Genomic DNA, 22429 nt, shown 5'->3' with positions numbered 1-22429 from the left:
ATTCTAGATTTTTCTCTGTGGTTACCAGTGAAGCCTAAAAACAATCTTTTGATTATAACCATTTCTTGTTTGTTGTTGTTTGGCTTTTTTGAGGCAGGATCTCACCGTGTAGTCTAGGCTAGCCTTGAACTTGTGGAGGAGATATTCCTGCCCGGGCCTCCGAGTGCTGCATTTACAGGTGTGTGGCCCCACATCCAGCTTAGGAATTATAGCAGTTTAACATAATTGTATAGTTAAAAAGAACAAAAACAAAAGAACAAGAGAAAATGTACTAATAAAGATACTTTGTGCTTGTATATCATTCTTTCATTTTTAATTTTTGATATCCTATTTTATATCTTTCTGTATTATATATCTTTTAACATGCTAATGTAGTTTTTTAATTGGCTTTTTAAGTCTTCATAGCTAAAGATACAAATCTTTAGTCCTAAAATATGAATGGTTTACTCACCATGCTGGCAATATTAGAACATCCTGAATTTGTTTGTATAATTACTCTTAACCAGTGAGTTAGACTTCCCTGTTACCTTCTTTATTCCCATCTCATTCTTGAGCAACTTCCTTTAGCATCTGGTTCATAGTCTCTTGGCTTTTGTATTTCTGGGAATGTTTTTATCACTCCTCCATTCCTAAAGGATAGCTTTTCTGCATACAGTATTATACTATTTCTTGAGTGCTATACTCGGGGTATTTAACACTCTGCCTGGTCTTTATGGATTCTGCCAAGTCAGTTGTCAAGAGAACAAGGACACTCCTATGTGCTGTTTTTTTCTCTTACAGCCTTGAGAATATTTTTGTGTTTTACCTTTCAGATTAAGATCATACTCTGTGCTTTTTGGTGAAATGTTGTATACATGTCTGTTAGGTCCCTTTGCTGGATAGTGTGGTTCACCTCATGGTTTTTGTTTTGTTTTCTCTCTGGATAATCTATCCAGCATGTTGTTGTCTAACACTTTTTTATGTATTTGGGTATTATCTCTTTTTAGTCTAACACTTGTTTTATGTATTTGGGTGACATCTTCCTGCTGAATCAATCTTTTTATCCATATATAATAACTTTGCATCTTTTTATGGCTTTTTATTTAATGTCTGTTTTATCTGGTTTGTGAGTGTGGCTAATCCTGCTTACTTTTGGTTATCATTTGTGTGACACAACTTTTTCTAATCCTTTGTTTTCAGTCTGTGTTCCTTACCCGTGAATTGAGTTTCCTATAGGCAGCTTATTGTGGTGCTTACTTTTTTTTTCCGTTCTGCCAATCTTTTACTTTGATTAGTGAATTAATCCAGCAGTAGGCAAGGTTGTTACTGGTAGGTGTGAACTGCCTCCTGTCATCTTGTTAGTTTTCTGTGTTGTCTGTGTTTGGTTCCTTGCAACACTTACAGTTTTTTAATTTGTTGGTTTTTTTGTGGTGCTAAGGTTTGAGTCTCTCCTTTTCCAAGTGTTGTTCTGTTGAGTTTATTCTGTTTGTGTGATTTCATTATTGTGGTAGGACTCTCTTAAGCATTTCTTACAGGACTAGCCTGGTATGGCAATGATGTTTTTAGTTTCTGCTTATTTCTCCTTCACTTCTTGAAGGGCATAGTATTCTTGGCTAGTGTTCTTTATTCTTTCAGGACTTTGTATCATCTCATTCTCTGCCAGCCTGTAAGGATCTTGTTGAGGCATCTGCTGTAAATCTAGGGTACATTCCCTTCTATGTGACCTGATGCTTTTGCTGTTTTTAGAGTTCTTTTTTTTTTTTTCTTTTGACATTTCGAATATAACCTGGTGACGAATATGCCCTGGTAAAGACACCTTCTGGCTGATCTAGTTGGGACCCTTTGAATTCTGGATGTCCAAACTTTGAAGACTGCGAAGCTTTGAGCTCCTAGTTTGTGAAACAAGTCCCAGTGCCGTTGCCTGCTACAGTCCGTGTGTCTGAAAACAAGTCCCAGTGCCGTTGCCTGCTACAGTCCGTGTGTCTGAAAACAAGTCCCAGTGCCGTTGCCTGCTACAGTCCGTGTGTCTGAAAACAAGTCCCAGTGCCGTTGCCTGCTACAGTCCGTGTGTCTGAAAACAAGTCCCAGTGCCGTTGCCTGCTACAGTCCGTGTGTCTGAAAACAAGTCCCAGTGCCGTTGCCTGCTACAGTCCGTGTGTCTGAAAACAAGTCCCAGTGCCGTTGCCTGCTACAGTCCGTGTGTCTGAAAACAAGTCCCAGTGCCGTTGCCTCCTACAGTCCGTGTGTCTGAAAACAAGTCCCAGTGCCGTTGCCTCCTACAGTTCGTGTGTCTGAATGCTTCACCTCTCAATGACATCTTGTATCTTGTGAGCTTTCTTCATTCTGAAATTCTTCAGTCTACTTGTTCTGTTCTGTTTTGGAAGCTCTTCATTTTTTTTTTTTTTTTTTTTTACTAGTTGAAATTTGTAGCTCTAAAATTTGTGATTTTTAAAAAATGAATTCTATCTTTTTGGTGAGTTTCTCATTTATATCCTAAGCTGCTTTTCTTATTTTTTTTCTATTCTCTATTTTCTATTCTCTGTGTCTCTGTAAATTTCCTTAGAATCATTATTTTGAATTCTGTTCAGGCACTTCGTAGATTTCCTTCAAATTCAAGTGTGTTTCTGCTAACTTAGTAGAAACTGTTTTTGTGGGTCTCATGTTTCCTCTCATGTTTCATGTGTGCCTACAGTGATCTCTCTACATCTGGTGTAACATTTGCTTCTTCCACTTCTGTGGGATAGCTTGTTTAGAAGCAGATTTTTTTTTCTTTTTTCTTTCTTTTCTTTTTTTTTTTTTTTAAAGCCAGAGATTAAACTCCCGATCATGTGCCTGGCAGGCAGGTGCTTATGGTACTGAGCTAAATCCCTGGCTCTAGATTTTGTTTTTGTTCAGATGGCACATAGGGTGTCAGCAGCTGCAGGGCCGGGACTCCAGGGCTGGGGAGGAGCCTCCTCTAGTTCCCATGGGGCAAGCAGAGATGTGACCTGGACTTGTGGTCAGAAGCTGCAGGGTAACAGAGGGGCTGTCCTCCATCCTCTGAGGCCCAAAGCTGCTGGCAGTACGGGAACTGGGCACTAGCCCCCGAGGCAGGGTGGCATCTAGAAACTGAGACTCAGGAGCTTGGCAGAGGCCCCATATGAGTTCCTTCTTTGTAGCAGGATGTCGCTCCTAGCCAGCCAGCTCAGACTGAGTTCAGACCCTCCAAGGATCGTGGAATTTTCTGCAGTGAGGACCCACAGTCCACTGCTGTGACAGCAGTTGATGGGTTACCTTTCCCTGGCCGTGTGGAGAGCTCCTCAGCCAGAGAGCCAGTGCTGATGTTGCTTTGCTCTGTAGTTGACTGCAGGCTGTTGAGGGTTCTCCTCACTTGCTTGTTCATTTCAAGAGTCTCCCTCAGTCATTCTCAAAAGAGAGGCTTCTCTCTGCTGCCTCGCCTCCTCTCTGATTCACTTTTATTCGGCTATCTTGGATCTTTCTCCTCAGGCTGGCAGCTTATTGTCAGCACTTGCAGTGTATCGTCCGTTCTCTCTTGGCCCAAGGAATCTGCTCAGCACACTGGAAGTCCCTGGGCGTCCACCCTCCCCCCCATTCCACCCTCCCATCCTCCACCCCACCCTCCTGCTTTCAGGATCCTCTTTGTCTCTGATCTCCAACACTTCGATGATACTGCCATGAGGTACTCTTTGGGCATATCTGATTGGAAATCTTTGACCTTCCTGCATGTGGATATTTGCATCTTCAGGTTTGGAAAGTTTCCTGCCGTGACTCCTTTGACATGTTCCCGCCAGCTTGAAGTAATGTCTGCATGACTGTCTCATCAGGCAGCTTGTGCCCCTGTTGGTACAAATGGATCTAATCACTTTTATTGGTCTTTTTACTAATTAAAAAAGCATAAGTGGACCAAATCTAGTTAGTTGCTTGAATCTGAATAATTACTGCCCAAATAAAAATACAAATAAAGTCATGCCATTTTTAAAACTTATTACAATAATCAACAAATTTATTTTATTAAAAGAAATTTATGTTTATGGATAGTTTGTCAGTAATTCTTTACATTTTTAACATGGAAATCTCACAAGTACCCTATTGCTGGTGTGTGTTTTATGCATTTCCAATTGCTGAATCACAAATTAGCCGTACTGTGACTCTGTACACCATTTTAATATGAAAGAACTGTAACATGATGGCGCTGGACTGCTGAGTCAGCGCCTTTTCTGGACACTAATCCAAGGCTCCTGAGAGGGCACTGGCTGCTCAGTGGGACAGTCGCATGTGTGCCCTGGTGCATTCAGACCGGAACCTCCAGGCGATGAGACAGGGTTACGGCCCCGTTGTGAATGTGTCATATAAGCATTTACCTCGTTGCCACTCTCTGCTCTCTCACGCCACTGGCTGGTACGTCTTCCCTTGGCGCTGTCCATACGCTGTGTACCCTTCATCCTTTTCCTCCTCTTTTCTCCTCGGATTATGTGTTTTCAGACAACTTGCCTTCAGGTCGAAGGATTGTTCTGCCTTGTCAGCTTTGTTGGTACTCTCTGTTACCTTTCATCATTTGGTTCATTACGTTTTTTACCTCCAGGGTTTCTCGGTTTCTTTTTTTTTTTTTTTTTGTCTTTTTCATTTTTTTATCGGTACTGGGGATCGAACTCACGACTGCCTGCTTGCAAGGCAGGCGCTTATGCCGCTGAGCTAAGCCCCCAGCCCCTTCTGGGTTTCTTTTCAGTTCCTCTATGAAGTTTGTCTGAGTCCTGCTCTGCCCTCTGTTCTTTTAAAAGTGTCAGCCGAGCTCCCAACCTCCGGCCGCTGCCTGTGTGAGTGGCTGCTCCCTCTGCAGGGTGCTGCCTGGTCTGCTGCTTCTGCCCCTAGGTCACGGAGTCTACCTGCACCTCATTTCCTTTTCTGCGCTTCCCCTCTGGCTCTTCCTGAGCCCCTCAGTCCCGCTCCTGCCTCCGAGCCTTACCCTTGCGGTGGCTCCTCCTGGCCTCGCTGTCTGGCACCATCATCGGTCTGCACGTGCTGCTGTGCCTGACAGCTTTCTCCTGAGCATACGCCTGGGACTCTTCTCTGCCGCTGCTAACACAGCAGGCAGCTTGCCTTGCCTCTCAGTGTCTCTCTCTGTAGCATGGAAACAGGGCCTCACAGGTGCTGACAAACTACTGATTGGACAGAGAATGGCTGGTAGGAGAAACAGTGTGGCTATCTCTAGGGACTCAGCTCTATATTTTTGATGTTGTGCTTTTTATCTAGAGACCCTGAAATTTGGCGTCTGGCCTGCTTGAAAGTGTGGGGCAGAAGCTGTGTTAAACTTGTTCCGTACTCATCCTGGAGAGAGATGTTTTTAGAACGGCCTCGGGTTCGGTTCGATGGTAAGTTAGAATCCAGAACTCAGGAGAAACAGTGATCTCTCAATTTCCTAGAGTTGACCTGAGAGCTTTGGGCTTCTTTAAAGGAAACCACAATAAAAATAAAGCTGGATTTGTGTTACATGATTATAAACTGTTTCTCCCAAAGAAAATGATTTTTATTGGTATATTTTAGGAATACGTAATGATCCATTCATCATAGGGAATCTGTACCTGTACCTGATAAAAGTTGTTTCTTTTGTTTCTCATCCCCTAATCTGCCTTCACGATTGTGGCTTTCAGAGTTTTTATTTTCTTAATTTTTACAGGCGTGTATATCAGTAAAACCACGTATATTCGCCAAGGGGAGCAGTCCCTTGATGGTTTCTACAGAGCCTGGCACCAAGTGGAATATTACAGGTACAACTGTAGTAAACTGAGTGAGTGGAAAATTCTCTCTCTAGTTTTTTAGTCTGTTGCTTTTGCTATATCCACAACATCACTGTTTTTCTCCAGTATTATGACATAGGAAATCAAAAACCGGAATGTTAATAAAAACCATGTTTTCTGTTAGCCCGTAAATTATATTTTGAGCTTTCCTTTTGTTACAGTTATCTGCAGTTGCCTTTTAAAATCGCTCACGATTATTTCCCGCCTTAGAGTTTATTAGACAGTACAGTAATTCCCTGACGCACGAACATTTGAGTTGCAGACTGTCACAGGGTACTGTGTAAAACTCCCTTGGTCAGATTACAGGTGGATCTGTCCTAGCAGCATTCTCATGAAACAGAACTCGTTTGTAAGTTGGGGGTTACTGTGTTATCATTGAGAAATAATAGACTCACATTGACCACCGTGTGCTAATTATTGGATCCCACTTTTACTTGACATGAATTACTGTTTTAGGAAAACTTAGAACTGTAATAAAGGTGCAGTATCTAATTTTTATGTGATATAAGTAAAATTCAAGTTCCTGCTAAGGATGATAGTAAAATGCCGCTGTGCCTGTTGCTCGGCTGCAGGTGCTGTTGTTTTGATGGTGCTTCAGTTTCCATCCCACAGCCCCAAGTAGGCTTGGACACTGAACACCAAGGACGTGCTTTATACTGTGTGTGTGCGTGGTGTGTTTTGGTGTCTCTGTCTTTTCCTGTAGGTACATGAGATTCTTTCCCGATGGCTGCGTGATGATGCTGACGACCCCGGAGGAGCCCCAGTCCATTGTTCCCCGCTTAAGAACCAGGAATACCAGGTAGTGCTTCTGTAGCGCCCTGTCAGGTCCATGCTGCCCCAGGTAGACCTGCCCTGCATGGTTATAAAAGCAGCCGAGCTTCCTAGCCATAGCCACCGGCTCGCTTAAGCACAAGTGGCAACGGCTTAGCACCTTTGGACTTACGATGCTTTCTTTTTAGAACTGAAGCAATTCTGCTGGGTCATTATCGCTTGTCACAAGATACAGACAATCAGACCAAAGTATTTGCTGTGATAACTAAGAAGAAAGAAGAAGTGAGTATATAAGGGGGCTGGACAGTTTCCTTGTTTCAGCAGTGTACCCATTCCGGCATTCCCAGGTGGATGAAATTGTATTTCATGGGGCCAGGGGTTTAACTCAGTTGCCTAAGTGCCTGCGTGGCAAACGCAACGTCGTGAGTTCAATCCCCGGCACCCCACCACCACCACCAAAAATTGTGTTTCATTATTACACTTATCTCTGAAGAAGGCTGGGATTTTTAAGATGTTCTTCTTTTATTGGATCAGGTGGTTTCTCCAGATGGTTTCCTTCCTAAAGTATAGATCATTTCATTTTTAGACAGATTTCAATTTCTAGTTGAAAGAAACTTCCTTTCTTCCTGTTCTTCCAGAGAACATGGGGAGGGGCCTGGGACCATGATCACTGGTGTTTATTATGTTCTAGAGTGCTTTAAATTCCCTGAGCAGAGGTCGGGCATGGTGACACACATCTGTAACCCTAGTTCTCAGGAGGCTGAGGCAGGAAGATTGCCGAAAGTTTGAGGCTACATACAGACTGGGCCATATAGTCATATTCAAGGCCTGGCCGAGCTACATAGCAAGACCCTGTCTCAAAAACATTCATTCATTCATTCATTCCCTGACTAAGTTGAAGGTCTAGTTTTACACAAATTTTTCCATATACATTTCTAAAATCCTGATTAAAAAACATATATACCTGGAAAATTAGTGGGGAAGAGTAAGTGTTAGCCTCTTGCCTTTTTCTGAGTGATAGCTTTTGAAAGAAATTTCCACCTGGAATCCCGCTGTGCTCTCTAGCAGTGTGAGGGCAGGGCTTCCTCTTCCCCTGTCACCTGTGAGGGCCTCCACTGGCCTACACCTCTGTGCTGGGCTCCTGATCTGTGGACAAAGAGCGGTGTTGACTGTGAGCAGCTTTTTCTCAGGCCAAACTTGCAACTGTGAGGCCCTGCCTGCTTTTGTCTGATAAAAGTACTTATGAATGCCCATGTGGACTCTGGGTTTCTTTTTTGTAACAAAAGCATTCATGTTGTTTGCATTTCGTGATTTTTAGCAGCAGTACTTGCAAAAAATAAGTTACACTCTTTTTCTTCAGTCTTTGTCAGTTTATCACTTTCTCCCTCAAAAATTCCTAAATGTTTACTGGTTAAAAAAAATCAGAAATTTCACTACCCATCTCTGAAGCTGCTGTGTGGCTTTGGTTGACCTGTTTGACTCCCTAGATCTTCGATTCCGAGGCTGTTGTGTAAATGCGCAGTCATCTCACACATGGAGTTACGTGGTGATAGAAGGAGATCTGGCCTTTGCAGAGTACTTAAGGGTTAGGGCGCTCACTCTTACGTGACATCCAGCATGACTCTTCCTTGTATACAAACACTATGTGACTTTAGTGTCACCATCACACTTAAGTTTCCTAGGAATATTTAACGTAAGTTTCCTAATGGCCCTTGTGAACCTTTCGTTTTGCAGAAACCACTGGATTATAAATACCGGTATTTTCGTCGTGTCCCCGTACAAGAAGCAGAACACAGTTTTCATGTGGGACTACAGCTGTGTTCCAGTGGCCACCAGAGATTCAACAAACTCATTTGGATCCATCATTCTTGTCACATTACTTACAAGTAGGTGAACGCAATAAAATCAGCAGGGTTAGTGGGGCTGTGCACACCTCACCCCTAGCTTGAGGACCTCTGTTTGCTTTGAATTCTCAGAGTTAGCACGGTATAGCAGCGTGTGTCTTGCTGATCACTGTGAGCTGATCACTGTGAGGTGCTAGGACTTCCCAGTCTGCTCATTGTTTAGGGAGAGGAGTGATAAAGGCTGAGGCAGCATTTCATCTCATGCTTCCCCTCAACATTCTCTGGGCCTTGGCTTAGCAGTCCTCGTAGGAGGACACTTGGGGAACATAATGAAAAATATCAGGTTATTTTAATAGCTAAGTAGTGTAAGTCTCCAGCAGGGACATATAGTAGGTGAGTGACATAAGAAACTGTAACAGTCTGCAGTCACAAATCGGTTCTGGACAGGAACTGCTCATGTCAGAACATTCGGTGAAAAGCAGCCGGGTTTCCGGTCATATCCGACCCCGGCGCAGAGAGGTTGAGGAGATGGAACAAACCCAATTCCGTGTGGCTGCGTGAGTGGCAGCATTATGAGTGACTTTTACACACTGTTATGAACGTTTCAAGTGTTCTACAATGTGCTGAATTTACTAAGATGAATTCAAAGTAAAAGGCTAATGCATAAAATAAACTGCCTTCCACACATGCATGAGTATTGGGAAAGGAACTGAAATTCTCTGGGGTTGGTGCTTTTTTCCAGATCAACTGGTGAGACAGCGGTCACTGCTTTTGAGATTGACAAGATGTACACCCCCTTGTTCTTCGCCAGAGTGAGGAGCTACACCGCATTCTCAGAGAGGCCTCTGTAGCCTCAAGCCCAGCCCCCGTTGCATGAATAAAAGCGCGTAGCGCAAAGAGCACCTAAGTTATAAATACATATATATATCTATATATATATATGGGATTGGGATTTATTTTAAATGGTTGGAATTCTTTTAAAAAGAGTATAAATTATTTTTTTTATTTAAAGAGATAGATGGTTCTTGGGGATGTTTTGTTTTGAAACTATAAGTTGTTTAAGTAGATTTATGTTGTAAAAAACTTTTTAACGAGGTAGAAGGCCAAGTGTGGTGGCACACACCTGTTATCCTAGCACTCAGGAGGCTGAGGCAGGAGGATCGCCATGAGTTCAAGGCCAGCCTGGGCTACATTGTGAGTTCAAGACCAGCCTGGACTACTTAGCGAGACCCTGTCTTCCCCCCACCCCATACACCCATAAAATGAGGTGTAAACTCATACTCTTTTTTCAAGCAGATTTATGAGCAGATTTCTGTCATTTAAGTCATCTTCTGCCTGACCATCATAATACTTAAGCGCATCAGGGGAGAATTTCACTGGATAAATACTTTATTTTGCGCATGGCATAGTGTGTTTGCACTAAAGGCTCAAAATGTGAAAACCTGTTCTGAATTTGTTTGAAACCTTGTAACTAATAAAGATCATAAATAAATGATTCTTTCAAGGAAACTTGGGTTGCCTTTTGAGAAGATGAGATGTTTAGTTAGCACAGCTAGGGAGGCCAGCGAAGGCTTGCAGGTCCCGGCCCCACGCAGCAGGCCCTTCGCTGTGCCCAGGCTGTACCAGGTGCCAGCCGTCCAGATGTGAAAGCGGGAGGGTGGCCACCTCAGAGCTGGACAGTTCCACCGTCTCATCACTGCTCCTCTCGTGAGAGTGCTGGAGGGTTTCCGTCCTGGAAAGAAGCTTGGGAGCAAGCCAGCCCACCAAGTCCTGTATTACCATGTACTTGGGGGCGCACCCCTTCCCTGTAGTAGTCTGTTAAGGTTTAACTTCCAAGTCTGTCTCTAGTTCACCTCCACTGTCTGAAATATAAGGAGTCGTGGGCCAAGGATTTAGCTCAGTGGTATAAGTGCCTGCCTCGTAAGCGCAAGATCATGAGTTTGGTCCCCCATACCAAAAAAAAAGAGGAAAAAGAATGAGTCGGATACTCAGATACTTTCCAAAGTCAGCCACTGTGCTTCACGTCCACACTGACAGTAAAAAAAGACACTTCATAAATTCTTGCTGTTCAGCGCAAGACAGGCATTTGAAAAGCTAACTCACTGAGACTAGACTATAGCTCAGTGTTAGAGACTATGGTGGCTTCAGTCCCCAGCATCAGAGATGAAAACCAAAAAGATCTCCTCTGTTAACGATGAGAGCCGTATGTCCAGTGTGTACAGAAGGGAAAGAACTGAGCCAGGAAAGAACACACAGTGCCAGCACGCGGGCACCCGAGACGGGAGGGCCCCACAGTCTGCGGCAGCCTGCCCGTATGTGGAGACTGTCCCAAGGAGACCTTTAAGTACCACATGAACTTTTTGCAGAAATATGAAAAATAAGCTGTTGGTCTACAAAGGCAGCTCTTCATGGTGTGTCTTTGGTAGATTGTAGAATGGTACTGTGAACATAGTCAAACAACTATAGAAATGTATTCCAAGGGCAAACAGAGCTAAAGGAATGTGTTTCACTGTTCATCCTTGGATTAGAAAATCTGTTGAGAGACCAAGAGTGGATACCAAGCTCAAATTTAGCAATTCCTTGGCGAGCAGGAAAGCAGTTTTGTAGCATAGAGCTTTTAATTTTTTTACAGATTCGATTTTCTGTGTATTTAAAATGCTGTTACTTTGTTTCGCTTTGCATTATAGTACCAGGAGTTAAACCCAGATGAGCCACACACCACTTTGTGTTTTGGAGACAGAGTTTTACTAGATTAAGTTGCCCAGGCTGGATTTGAACGTTGAGTCTTTCTGCTTCAGCCTCCAGTGCTGTGATTACAGGTGTGTACCACCATACCCAGCTTAAAATAATTGCTTTTTAAAAATACAAGAAATATGCAAGTATTGTAGCAAAATTAGATATTTAGTAAAATACACACACACACATACACACAACCAGAATTTGAGCTGTGAAACCTGTTGTCTACATATCTTGCCATAGGTTTGTAATCTCAGGACTGCCCTTCCTTTGCTCTATTTATTTTATTTTTTAAATTTATTTTAAAGAGAAAAACATAATGAAAGCGGCAGTGGGGCAGTTACAATACTTGATACCTTGCGTTTTGGTGCCGTGTGGTTATTCAGAGTTCAGGACGCCAGCACGCTATCTTGTCTAAACAACATTGGCACGAAACAGTTTTCAAGGAACAAACAAGCCAGCTGTGTCGCTGCCTTAGCGCGTATATGCTTTTTTCCTTTTACCCATTCTTCCTTTCCCCACCAGTTTGTCTTTTCTTTGGAACAGTTTCTTCCCAATTCACGATATCTGTTGTACGTTTTTTTAAAGAAAAAAAAAAAGATGCAAACCTAAAAAACAACGAAAGCAAAACAAAAACAATAGCTACTAGGTTTTCAAAACAAGATGATAGAACTTTAACAGTGATTGCTATACTGCATATTGTTATCTTCAGAATAGTTGCTCAGGTTATCAGCCAGGAATAAAACAAAACAGTAAAATGGAATAAAACATTGGATTTCAAAAGTAAGAAGGAGGAAATCCCCCACAGGTGCCGCAGTGCACACTGCCATCCTCCAAATAAATGCCCAGGCCTGCAGAGTCAGTCAACACAAGCATCAAGCTGTTCCCTCACCTAGGTTGCTATCCTCTCACCCTGGGTCCGCCCAGTCCTCCAAATCAGCCAGCTGGGGGGTGGTGGGGCGCTCCGGGGTCCCAGCCCACACGCCAGCTGGCTCACTGGAGGCTGTGCTTCGTCTTGTGCTGAGTTTCCTCCCAATCCCCACGTCACAGAGAAGCCCTGGGAAGGTCCAGTGGTGCCGGTACCACGGAGCCACAGATGCTGTCTCCGCAGCTGCCTTTCACATCCCAGTTGAGGCACATGCTGGGAGACATCCTTGCCTCCGGGTGAACATGTGTGCCGCTGCCCCCTGGCCTGCATCCTCCCCCTTCCCTGCCCTTCCTGCACCCACCACAGTGAGGGCACGGTGGACCTGTGGCCTGTGGGAGCAGGGTGTGCAGACTGAGACACATCTAGGGTGGGCAGCAGCCTGGACCCTCATCCTTGGCGCTGGAGGAGCTACGCTTAATGGTAGGGTGTTTTCCTGCTGGGTTTTTTCTGTGCATGTATTAAGAATGGCCTTGTGGAGCTCGGGTGTGGCTCATTGTGGTAGAGGGCAGGCTGCGTGTACCCCAGGTCCTGGGTCCAGTCCACAGCACACATGTAGATGCTGAACACAAGGCTTTGTAAGCCTTCCCTGCTTTAGTGCCATGTACATCATTCTGTTCACAGCTTTGATGGCTTCACAATCCAACCATCTCTTCAGATACTGTGGTTTTCTAATTCAATGCTAATACATGCGTTTCTCACACAGGGAAGCACCTCCAGTTCTGGTGCTTTCCTGTTCTGGGTCTCCAGAGCTGACCCGTCATCTCCCTGCTGACAGTGCTGAGCGTAAGCAAGAGCCCCACATAACAGCTGTGACATGTGGGTTAAGGCTACGCGGTCTAACTGGACCCAGCAGGAACAAGTGATGGGCCAGCATGGTAGGGTCCGCTCAGCGCTGTCCATTGGTCCTGCTGGCCGGACAGCCACCTGTACCTGAAATGGGATTCCAGCCTTCGTCGTGTATGTGAACAGAACTGCCGTCTTTGTCTGCTCCTCTAAAATCCCACTAAGACAGCAACAGGCAGTGGGAAGGCTTACGCCCCCAAGACAAGACAGGAGGGGCACTAAAGGGACAGGCGACTGTTTGAGAAGTAGAAACCAGAAAGGCCGAACTGAAACACTGGTCCATGCCGTGCTTCTGAGCACGTTTAAACTCTCGGTGTCAACACTACGTTAGAGGAAGTAATGGTAACCATCCCCCAGAGTAGCAGAACCACAGGTTACCCTTCCATTGCTTCGAACAACATCTGGTAAAGTAGCTGCTGCTTCATGTGTTGTTACTGTTCCAAAAGGCCTTGGGGACCTCAGCCAGACGCCTGGGGAGCTAAAAAGGGCGCACAGACCTCTAACTGCAGATAGGCACCAGGGGGAGCAGCGAGACCCCAAAGGAAGGGTTCCCTGCAGCTGGCAGGGCTCACAGTGCCAAGTTGGTATCTCCTGGGCAGGACAGAGAGCTTCCTCTCCAGGAAGAGGCCCTCCACCGTGCCTCCAAACACACCTACAGATACTGACACTTGGGTGTCACAGATCAGGTACACCCACTCCTGTCCACACGGACCACATCGGCATCTCAGTGACCGCTTCCCAGGTACAGTGGACAGTGAGGAATGCTGTGCACTGGAGAGAAGGTTTCTAAATATGCAATACAGAAAGAAAAACCTAGTAAATAAATACAGAAATGGGACATGGAAAAATTTTTTAAATGCGGGTAGCCTAAAATTTAAATACAAAAATAAATCTTCAGGGAGGGAAAAGAAACACACCCATGAAATGAGCCCATGAAAAGAAATCAAATGCGGGCTGGGGATTTAGCTCAGCAGCATAAGCACCTGCCTTGCAAGCAGGTGGTCATGAGTTCAATCCCCGGCACCGATAAAAAAAAAAAAAAATCAAGTGCTGGAAGACTGTTATTACAAACAAGACAGTTAAATTTGTTTTGAATTTTAAATTTCAGGTGAAATAAGATGCTAAAGCTGGAAGTTGACTTCGAAGTCCTTTACGAATATTCCTACTTGTTTATTGACTGCAGATGTGGGACTGATTCTTTTTTCAGTACAGTTTAGTTGTGGGGTAATTCAGTCATTAAAGAGAACCTATATTGTCACTTATCCCCACGTGGAGGAGGAGTTATTTGCCTAGTTTGGGGCCTAAGGGCTTTAATAAGGTTCTGGAAAGAATTCATGCAAAGGACTTGATAGTACCAATCCCCATCTTTACGAGATGGGGGGGGGATGAGAAAAGAAATTAGGATGTGTTATGCACATGGACCAGCTCCCCATATGGAATGTAAGCATTATGCACTACAAACGTGCTAATAACAAGTGGGGAAAATGTTTAAACATGAATTTAAAATTTGAGGCCCATTAAGAACTTGCATGCTGGGACTTTCAGGAGAATGGCAGAGTGATAAGCAGCAAAGAGTGTCTCCAGGATTTGGTGTCCAGACACTGGACTATAGCAATATAAGGAAGAGAAAAAAGAGAGAAATGGGTCCCCAAGGACCCAGAAAGAATCTGAAATGAAACTTAAAGCCAAGGAGAAGGTAATTCTGGAATCCAGTAGCAATAAGAAAGCCAGCCTGTCACCATGGGCCCAGGAAGAAGAGGACACGCAGGTCCAAGGAGCCAGCCACCAGGCCCAGGGTGAGCCCCACCTAAGCAAGTCTGGGAGGCTTCGGCATTAAAGAATTGGAAGCCACACACCTGAGATTTCTGAAATGATAGTAACTAAAACAAAGAGACAACCTAGTACTTAAATTGTTCTGTTAATGTTGCATGCCTGTGTCTCACCCAGAACAAGTCCAGAAGACACAGACTCAGAAGAAATTAGAAGCCACACACCCAAGTTTCTGAAATGATGTGACCGAAGTAAAGAAGCAAATTCGGGCTTATACTGTTTAACTGTGCATGGACGGCCATGCACACACCTGGCCGCGCTGCCCTCGGCCAGCGAGCAAACCTGTTTCCTGCATCAGTTTCCTCCCAGTAGTCTGAGCAACTATTTGAGGATAACAATGTGCAGCATGGTAACTTTTTTTGGTTTCTTACTGTCTTGTTTAACTATTGTTGATTTCCTACTGGCTCACTTATAGAATCCAAAGTTGTTTCAATTGTTTTGTTTTGTTCTATTTAAAATTTTAAAAAATTTTTTAAAATTTTAAAAAGAACTTGCATGTCACATTATCTCACTTAAAAGCACTCCTTAAAAGTCAAAAAGAATCAAGTAAGATGATCATAAAAGTAAGATGATTAGAGGCTGAGGACAGGGAAAAGAGAGACACTAGCTAATGGGTATATGAAGTTTCAGGAGAAATAAGTTCTAGAGATCTACCATGTAGCATGGTAATGATAGTTAACACATTTCAAAATTGTCTGAAGGGTATATTTTAAATGTTATAATGGAAGGTTAAGTGAGGTGACAGATATGTTACTTTACCTGATTTACCCATTTCTCAATGCATACATGTCTCAGAACACCATGTTATACCCCTTCTGTATGCAATTATGATTCATCAATTTAAAAATTAAAAATGGTGGGGCTGGGGATTTAGCTCAGCGGCATAAGCGCCTGCCTTGCAAGCAGGCAGTTGTGAATTCGATCCCTGGTACCGATAAAAAGGAAAAAGACAAAAAAAAAAAAAAATTAAAATAAAAATGGAGAAAAAAGGAACTTATCATGTGGGCTGGGGATATAGCTCAGCAACACAGCACCTGCCTAGCAAATGTGAGATCATTAGTTCAATTCCCAGTAACAAATAAAATAAAATAGAAGTATAACATGCACATTAAAAAGAGAAACTTTGTTCAATAAACACAGTTCAATAACACATGTTGAATAACAAAGTTGTTTAAAACTTTAAGAGCTTGCCAAGCATGGTGTCACACATCTGTAACCAAAGCTATTCAGAGGGCTGAGACAGGATGGTTACAAAGTCAAGCCTCAACTGGGTAATTTAGTGAGACCCTATCTCAAAACAGTACAAAGGACTAGCTTTAACCTGCAATGCTAGCATACAATAGCATTTTAAGAGTTTAGCATTAAGCACGGGGCAAACAGCTTTAGTTCATAGGGATGATCTGATTTGTGGTCATAAAACACAGGTATTGTCTCCATTTTATGAAGAATAAAACTGAACGGAAGAGGGCTGAGGTGCACTGCTGTCTCACCGCAGATCCCTGGGGGACAGATCGAACCCCAAAGCCCTGCTCCACCCTTGGCCTCAGTGCGGACCCCAGGACAGGGCTGGGCTCCTCTGAGTGATGGGTCCCAAGCTTCTGCTCCGGAACTCTGAGGACTGTCAGCCCCCAGCTGAGCTAAAGCAGGCCACCAACTCCTAAGAGGATGAAAGAGGAGAACGCTTTGCCACTAGATGACGCTCTGGTCCTGAGTGGTTTGTTTCGGTGGCTGTGGTCACGCGTGGGGGGGAGCTGGTTTCCACACAGAAAAGCAGGCGCGATGCGCTCATCCTGATGGACGGCCACACACACCTGGCCACACTGCCCTCGGCCAGCGAGCAAACCTCAGTTTCCTGCATCAGTTTCTACCTGGCCACTTGGGGGTGGTTGTGAAAGGAAACCGAAAATTCTGCTTTGGGGTGAACAGGAAAGGGGTCCTGGGGTGAGCGCCTGGATGTGGAAAGCTGGGAGGGAACAGAAGGGAAACCAGGCTGCCTCTCTGCAGTGGACAGATGGCCTGGTTTGTGCCCGTTTCTGGGGCCCGGGTGCCTCCATGTAGCCAACGGCCATCCTGGTGGGCAGCTGTCAAAGCCCTCCTGGCTTGTGTGTTTGTTCCTGCTTGCTGCGAGTCCACAGCCGTGGCACAACACGGCCTCACACTAGGTGAGAGGTGTGAGTGTGTGCACACAGCAGCTGAGGAGTTATAATGTAGAAATATCAGTAGACCAGCTTCTGGTGACAAAATGGCTTTTCCGGGTGATTTATTATATCCAGGCTAGAGGAATAGTAAATTGAAACCTGCTGTATAAGAGAAGTGGTCATATGGTCAATCTGCTGTCAAACCAGAGTACTTTTTAGTGAAAAGAGTAACCTGTTTCAACAGTTACCCCAGATCAGCCATCCTAAACCAGACTCCAGTGCAAAGGCCTCCCTCAGGTTTACCTCAGAATGAAGGTTATCCATTCTGTCCATAGTGCTTCCCTCTGTGAGGAGTAGGTGACTGTCGTTAGACCCCCGATTGCCATAATTTTACTCTCTAGGGAGTTCCCACACCCATCCGCGGGGGGCCTTGTGGATGCACTCCAGTCTCTGTGCTTGCTAAGGGAGACTTTGGAGCCAGGGTTCCCGAAGGCTGGGAGAAGTGCTGAGCCCACACGCCCACTTTCCCCAGCCTCTTCTGCATGTCCCTATTATCCCAAGCTGACCAGGACAGATGGCCTCTGCTGGCCTTATGATCTACATTTCCTTACAGTGTAGTTTCCCTCCGGCCTCTGCCAGCCCTTTCCCTGTCCGTGGTGCCGGGGGTCCCTGAGGTCCAGAGCCGGCTGGGCAGTGCACTCCAAAGACTCGATCTGTCCCGAGTTCAGAGACCCCCAGCACACAGTGTGGCCCAAGGCGATGCCCCACAAATGCACCCTGGATCCCGCCAAACCCTCAGAGCCCGGGGCCTTCTTCCCCTAGTGCACCAGGCAGCTTTGCCTGCCTGCTCCAACAGGGCTGCTGCTGGGTTTGCTGACAGCCTTTCAGCTCTGGGCCCTTCGGACCTTAAACCTGACGCCTTTGGGTTCCTGGCAACCCGAATGGGTAAGAGAGGATCATAGTCCAGCCAGACATGCAAGTCTGAGGCCTCTCCCTGTCAGAGCCTGACACACAGCGAAGTAGCAGAGTTGTTGACTGGCTGCAGACTTGGGGTCAGCCAGCCCTGCGCCTGACTCCAGCCTCCCCAGAGCCTTTGCCACGGGCTCTTCACCACGGAGCCGCATCTGTGTCCAGGGCCATGCAGACTGCCGCAGGGTTGCTGTCACAAGAACACGGTATCAGTGTTAAGCCCAGCACGCCATAGGATTAGGGTTAAATGGAAGCTATCGAGAAAACCAAAGTATTTCTCCCCAAAACAGAAAGGATTGTTGAGCTGAAGGCAGTCAAAATGCAGGAAATGTTGCCTATTCTCTGTTTTCTGGAAAGCAAGACAGAGACTCAAAACGTCTCTCTGCCCTGTACCCCTTTGCACCCGAAGACAGGAAGTCAGTTCTTTACCGAGCCCGCTTATCGTCTTGGAGACAGTGGCCCCAAAGGAATCTGCAAGCAGACTTTCTCCCTGTACATTTTCCATTCACAGTTTTCCCACCACTGAATCCCAGGATTGCTTTGCTTTTCTTGTTGCTTCTCTAAATTTTGCTGTTGTTGTTACTGGGAATCAAACTCAGGACCTTGCACTTGCCAGGCAGGCACTTATACAGTGGAGCTATATATCCCCGGCCTCGCTTCTCCAAATACTGTTCTTTGTGGAAATGTTATTTAAGGCAGACTCGATCAAGTAACAGTGCAGGCTTACGAAGAAGCTGACGCCGAGCCTGTGCTCAGTAGGGAAAACATCGCAACTGCCCTGGAGCTGTTGAAGCTGAATACACATGCAGGACTGTGGCGTGGCCTGGGCATGGCTGACCTGAGAATGAAGAGACACCTCAGTGGGCAGGATAGGCCACAGCTGAGGCCGCCTGGAGATTTTCTGGATAGTTCTCTTTAATTCGCATTGCCATAGGACTGACCCAGAGTTTGGGACCCTGGCAGAGACCTGTTGCCTATCTTTCCAAGAGATTTGATTATGTGGCAGCCGGATAGCCACCTTGTCTGCAGGTGATTTCCTCGATGGCCCTCCTGGTAAAAGAGGCTTAAAAATTGACTTTTGGACAGAAACTCTTAATTGTTTCCTCCCATTCACTGGAGACACTCATTAAGGCCCTACCAAACCAATGGATGTCTAACTCTGGAGTCATGCACTATCAGGCACTACTTCTGTATCCAAATACTATTAGTTTCAAGGAAACAACAGCTTTAAATCCAGCCACTTTGCTGCCTGATGATGACCCCTTATTGCCTTACCACAATTGTACTGAGGTCATTGATCACCTCACAGGACTTTGACCTGATTTGATGGATGAGCCACTACCCAGAGTTCCATCCTACTTCTCTAATGGAAGAAGTTACATCTATCAAGGTAAGTAGGTCACGGGAGCTGCCATCACCACGGACTCTCAGGTTCTACAAGAACAAACCTTGAAGCCAGGGACATCAGCCCAGTGAGCTGAACTCATTGCCCTCATTGAGGCCCTCTAGCTGTCAGAAAGTAAAGATATAAATATCTATATTGATAGCAGATATGCATTTGCTACTGCCCACATTCATGGGGCTATTTACCAGGACCAGGGATTATTGACTTCTGGGGGCCAAAAGATTAAAAATGCTCCCCAAATTTTGGATTTGTTGGCCACCATCTGGATGCCAAGAAAAGTGGCTATTATCCATTGTAGAGCCCATCAGACAGGAGATGACCTTGTTATACAAGAAAATAATTTGACAGACATCACTGCCCGAAAGGCAGCTATAAAATCAGTGGGGATTGAGACAGTCCCAACTCTACTGCTGATTCCCCCTACTCTGTCAGAGCCTATCTATACTCAAAGAGACTTGCATCTAGCTGTGCAGCTTCAAGCAAAGCCTAACGTCCCTGGAGGCTGGTACCAACTCCCAGACAACCGAATCCTCCTCCCTGAGGCATTGGGCCGCAAACTTATCCAACAAGCACATCAATCCACCCACCTGGGAGGATCAAAACTAGCTGCCCTTTTTCAGGAACGTTTCTTTATTCCTCAATTATCAAAGCTTATCCAGTTTGTGAGCCTCAGATGCCCTCAGTGCCAATTAGTGAACCCAAAATGACAGCAACACATAGAAACCACTCGTTATTGTGGGACTATGCCTGGAGAACACTGGGAGGTAGACTTTACAGAAATGGGGAAGCCTGGACTTCAAGGATATAAGTATTTACTTGTAATGATTGATACTTTCACTGGATGAGGAGAAGCTTTTCCTATGAAATCTGAGTCAGCTCTGATAGTAGTCAAAAAGCTCTTATATGAGGTTGTCCCATGATTTGGCCTCCCTTTATCCATGGGGTCTGACAATGGGCTGGCCTGCATAGCCCAGATAACTCAAAAACTAACCTAAGCTTTGCAGATCAATTGGAAACTCCATTGTGCTTACCGGGCTCAAAGTTCAGGAGAAATAAAAAGGATGAACCAGACTTTAAAGACGGTAGTAACTAATGGCCTTAGAAACTAGCGAGAACTGGATGAGTCTCCTTCTTTTTTGCCCTCTTGCTTGCTCGATGTACCCTCTATGTTAACTGGTATTTCCCCGTTTGAAGCTTTGTATGGGAGACCTCTTCCTCTTATCCCTAAGATTTCTGAAAAAAAAATTAGCTGGTTTAGCTAATCAAGATCTTAATTCAATTCCTAGTACCAAAAAAAAAAAAAAAGATCTTATTAAGTCCCTCCAGACCCTTCAGCCAGTTCTGACTTCCATCCATCAGTTATTTTGACAACAACATCCTCTGCCTGCAGCTCACTGCGAGGACGAACACCCTGCTGTGGCGACTGGGACACTGGTCTTTATCAAGTGGCCTCATCATGAATCTCTTGAGCTGTCATGGAAAGGTCCTTACACTGTAGTCCTCAGCACTCCAACCACTGTCAAAGTAGCCGGAAAGCCTGCCTGGATTCATCATTCTCACTTCAAGCTGGTCCCAGCTTCCGAAAGGCGATCAACCTACAGATAAGTGGACTGTCATTCCCTCCAAGGACCCTTTAAAGCTTAAGATTGCCAAATGTAACTGATAATCTTGTGTTCTCCCTTATGGAGATACCAAGGAGGCCTCTGTCTGTTTCTTTTTTTAAAATATTGTTACTTGTATGATGGAACAGAGTGAATTTAAATGTTGTTTTCTTTCTCCTTTTGGTTAACAGCTTTAATAATGGCAGCTGCAAGATCTTTGCCAATCCTCCTATTGGGCCTTGTATTATAAACAAATTGGTAAACTATGTCAAAGATCAGGTTCAAACTATGAAGCTTATGATTTTAAAAACACAAGGTTATAAACAGATACCTATGTCTGAAAACCCCATGAGCCAATGATTGGGATGACTGACTAAAATCAGTGGGGAATGCTGTACACTAGCAAAAAGAGCTTTGTTATGTTTGTGTTATGCCTAAATTATATGACCAAAGTACCTGTAATGCCGCCATACTGTTCTGTATGCGTCTTTTTCCTGGGTGACCTAATTGATATATTAATCAATGCTCTCCTCTGTAAAGAATTGTAAATCCCTGGGAACCTGATCTAATTGATATGTTAACCATTGCTGCCCTCTACAAATAACAGATATTGTCTAAAATTGATTGCTGGAATGAGGTGACAAAGGATTGTTCATTCCTGCTAGACTACTCTGTCCTCTGCAAAGGGACACAAAGGGAAACAAAGGTCTTCCTCATTCCTTAGCAGATTTCCTGATCCATGCCCATAACCCCTTACTTTGTAAACTGTGCTTTCTACAAAAATTCTGGAAAGTTTTGAGGGAGACACACAGCTTTTGCAAACTCCAACTGCACTGTGTTGCTAGGCCCAGGATAAAATAAATCAGTGCTGCTTTTTTAAAAAAACATGTCTTGTCCCATTTTTGGACTTGAGATTGAGGGCTCTGGAGGGCTCGTTTATGGATTACAATAGTTTTCAATGAACTAAGATAAACTAGCAGTGTATGTAAAACAAATTAGCATATATATTGAGATATTTTTGAAACAATGAAATAAATAATTTGGGGGATTATTTGAACTTACCACTACTTCCTATTTCTGTGGATTCTCAGAAGAGAAACCACATGGCAGAATATTTCCTAGTAGGGTCTGGGAAAGTCGGAGAAGGTGGTGGAAAGGGTGTTGAATGCGATTCATGCATGCGGTTTGTTCCCAAGGCACTGCTTGGCTCTCCTGCCATCTAGAATGTCCTTTCTCATCCTCCCCCACTCTACACTTCTGTGGGCTCTGCCAGGATGGTGCTATGTCCTCCCAGAAGGGTTTTGTGGATCTCCCTGCACCCCCGTCCCCGGCAGAAGACAGTGCAATGGTCCTGGCGGTCAGCTACCGTCTTTCAGGGCTGCAGGTCACCTCTGCTCATATTCCCGTGTCCTGCCATGCAGAGAAAGGCAGGTGGCTCACTTGGGTTTACCCCTCTCCTACCGAATTACAAGCACTTTATTTAAGCTCAATCAGCACGAGCCCCACCCAGCTCTCCAACCCCGAGTCATACTTCAGGGTGCCAAATGAGTGCCCAGGTTTTGGAGTGCATTGGCTTTGAAGGGACTGAGC

At 44.9% G+C, this 22429-nt stretch overlaps 1 protein-coding gene across 1 annotated transcript in view; it reads left to right on the top strand.

The window, feature by feature from the left end:
* Fbxo9 (F-box protein 9) overlaps positions 1-9898 on the top strand; it is a 28767-nt gene extending 18869 nt beyond the window's left edge. Inside the window, exons 8-13 of the mRNA XM_005002204.4 lie at positions 5230-5348; positions 5654-5744; positions 6478-6573; positions 6734-6827; positions 8280-8431; positions 9132-9898. Of these exons, the coding sequence (XP_005002261.1) occupies positions 5230-5348; positions 5654-5744; positions 6478-6573; positions 6734-6827; positions 8280-8431; positions 9132-9240 (661 nt within the window). The 3' untranslated portion in view covers positions 9241-9898. The remainder of the gene's footprint in view (positions 1-5229; positions 5349-5653; positions 5745-6477; positions 6574-6733; positions 6828-8279; positions 8432-9131) is intronic.
* Positions 9899-22429: the final 12531 nt, after the last annotated feature.

The sequence above is a fragment of the Cavia porcellus genome, unplaced genomic scaffold (assembly GCF_034190915.1).
Source record: "Cavia porcellus strain 051 isolate PalLab524CR breed Dunkin Hartley unplaced genomic scaffold, mCavPor4.1 scaffold_7, whole genome shotgun sequence".
In the NCBI taxonomy this organism is placed as follows: Eukaryota; Metazoa; Chordata; class Mammalia; order Rodentia; family Caviidae; genus Cavia; species Cavia porcellus.
This window is presented reverse-complemented; position numbering and strand designations above follow the sequence as displayed.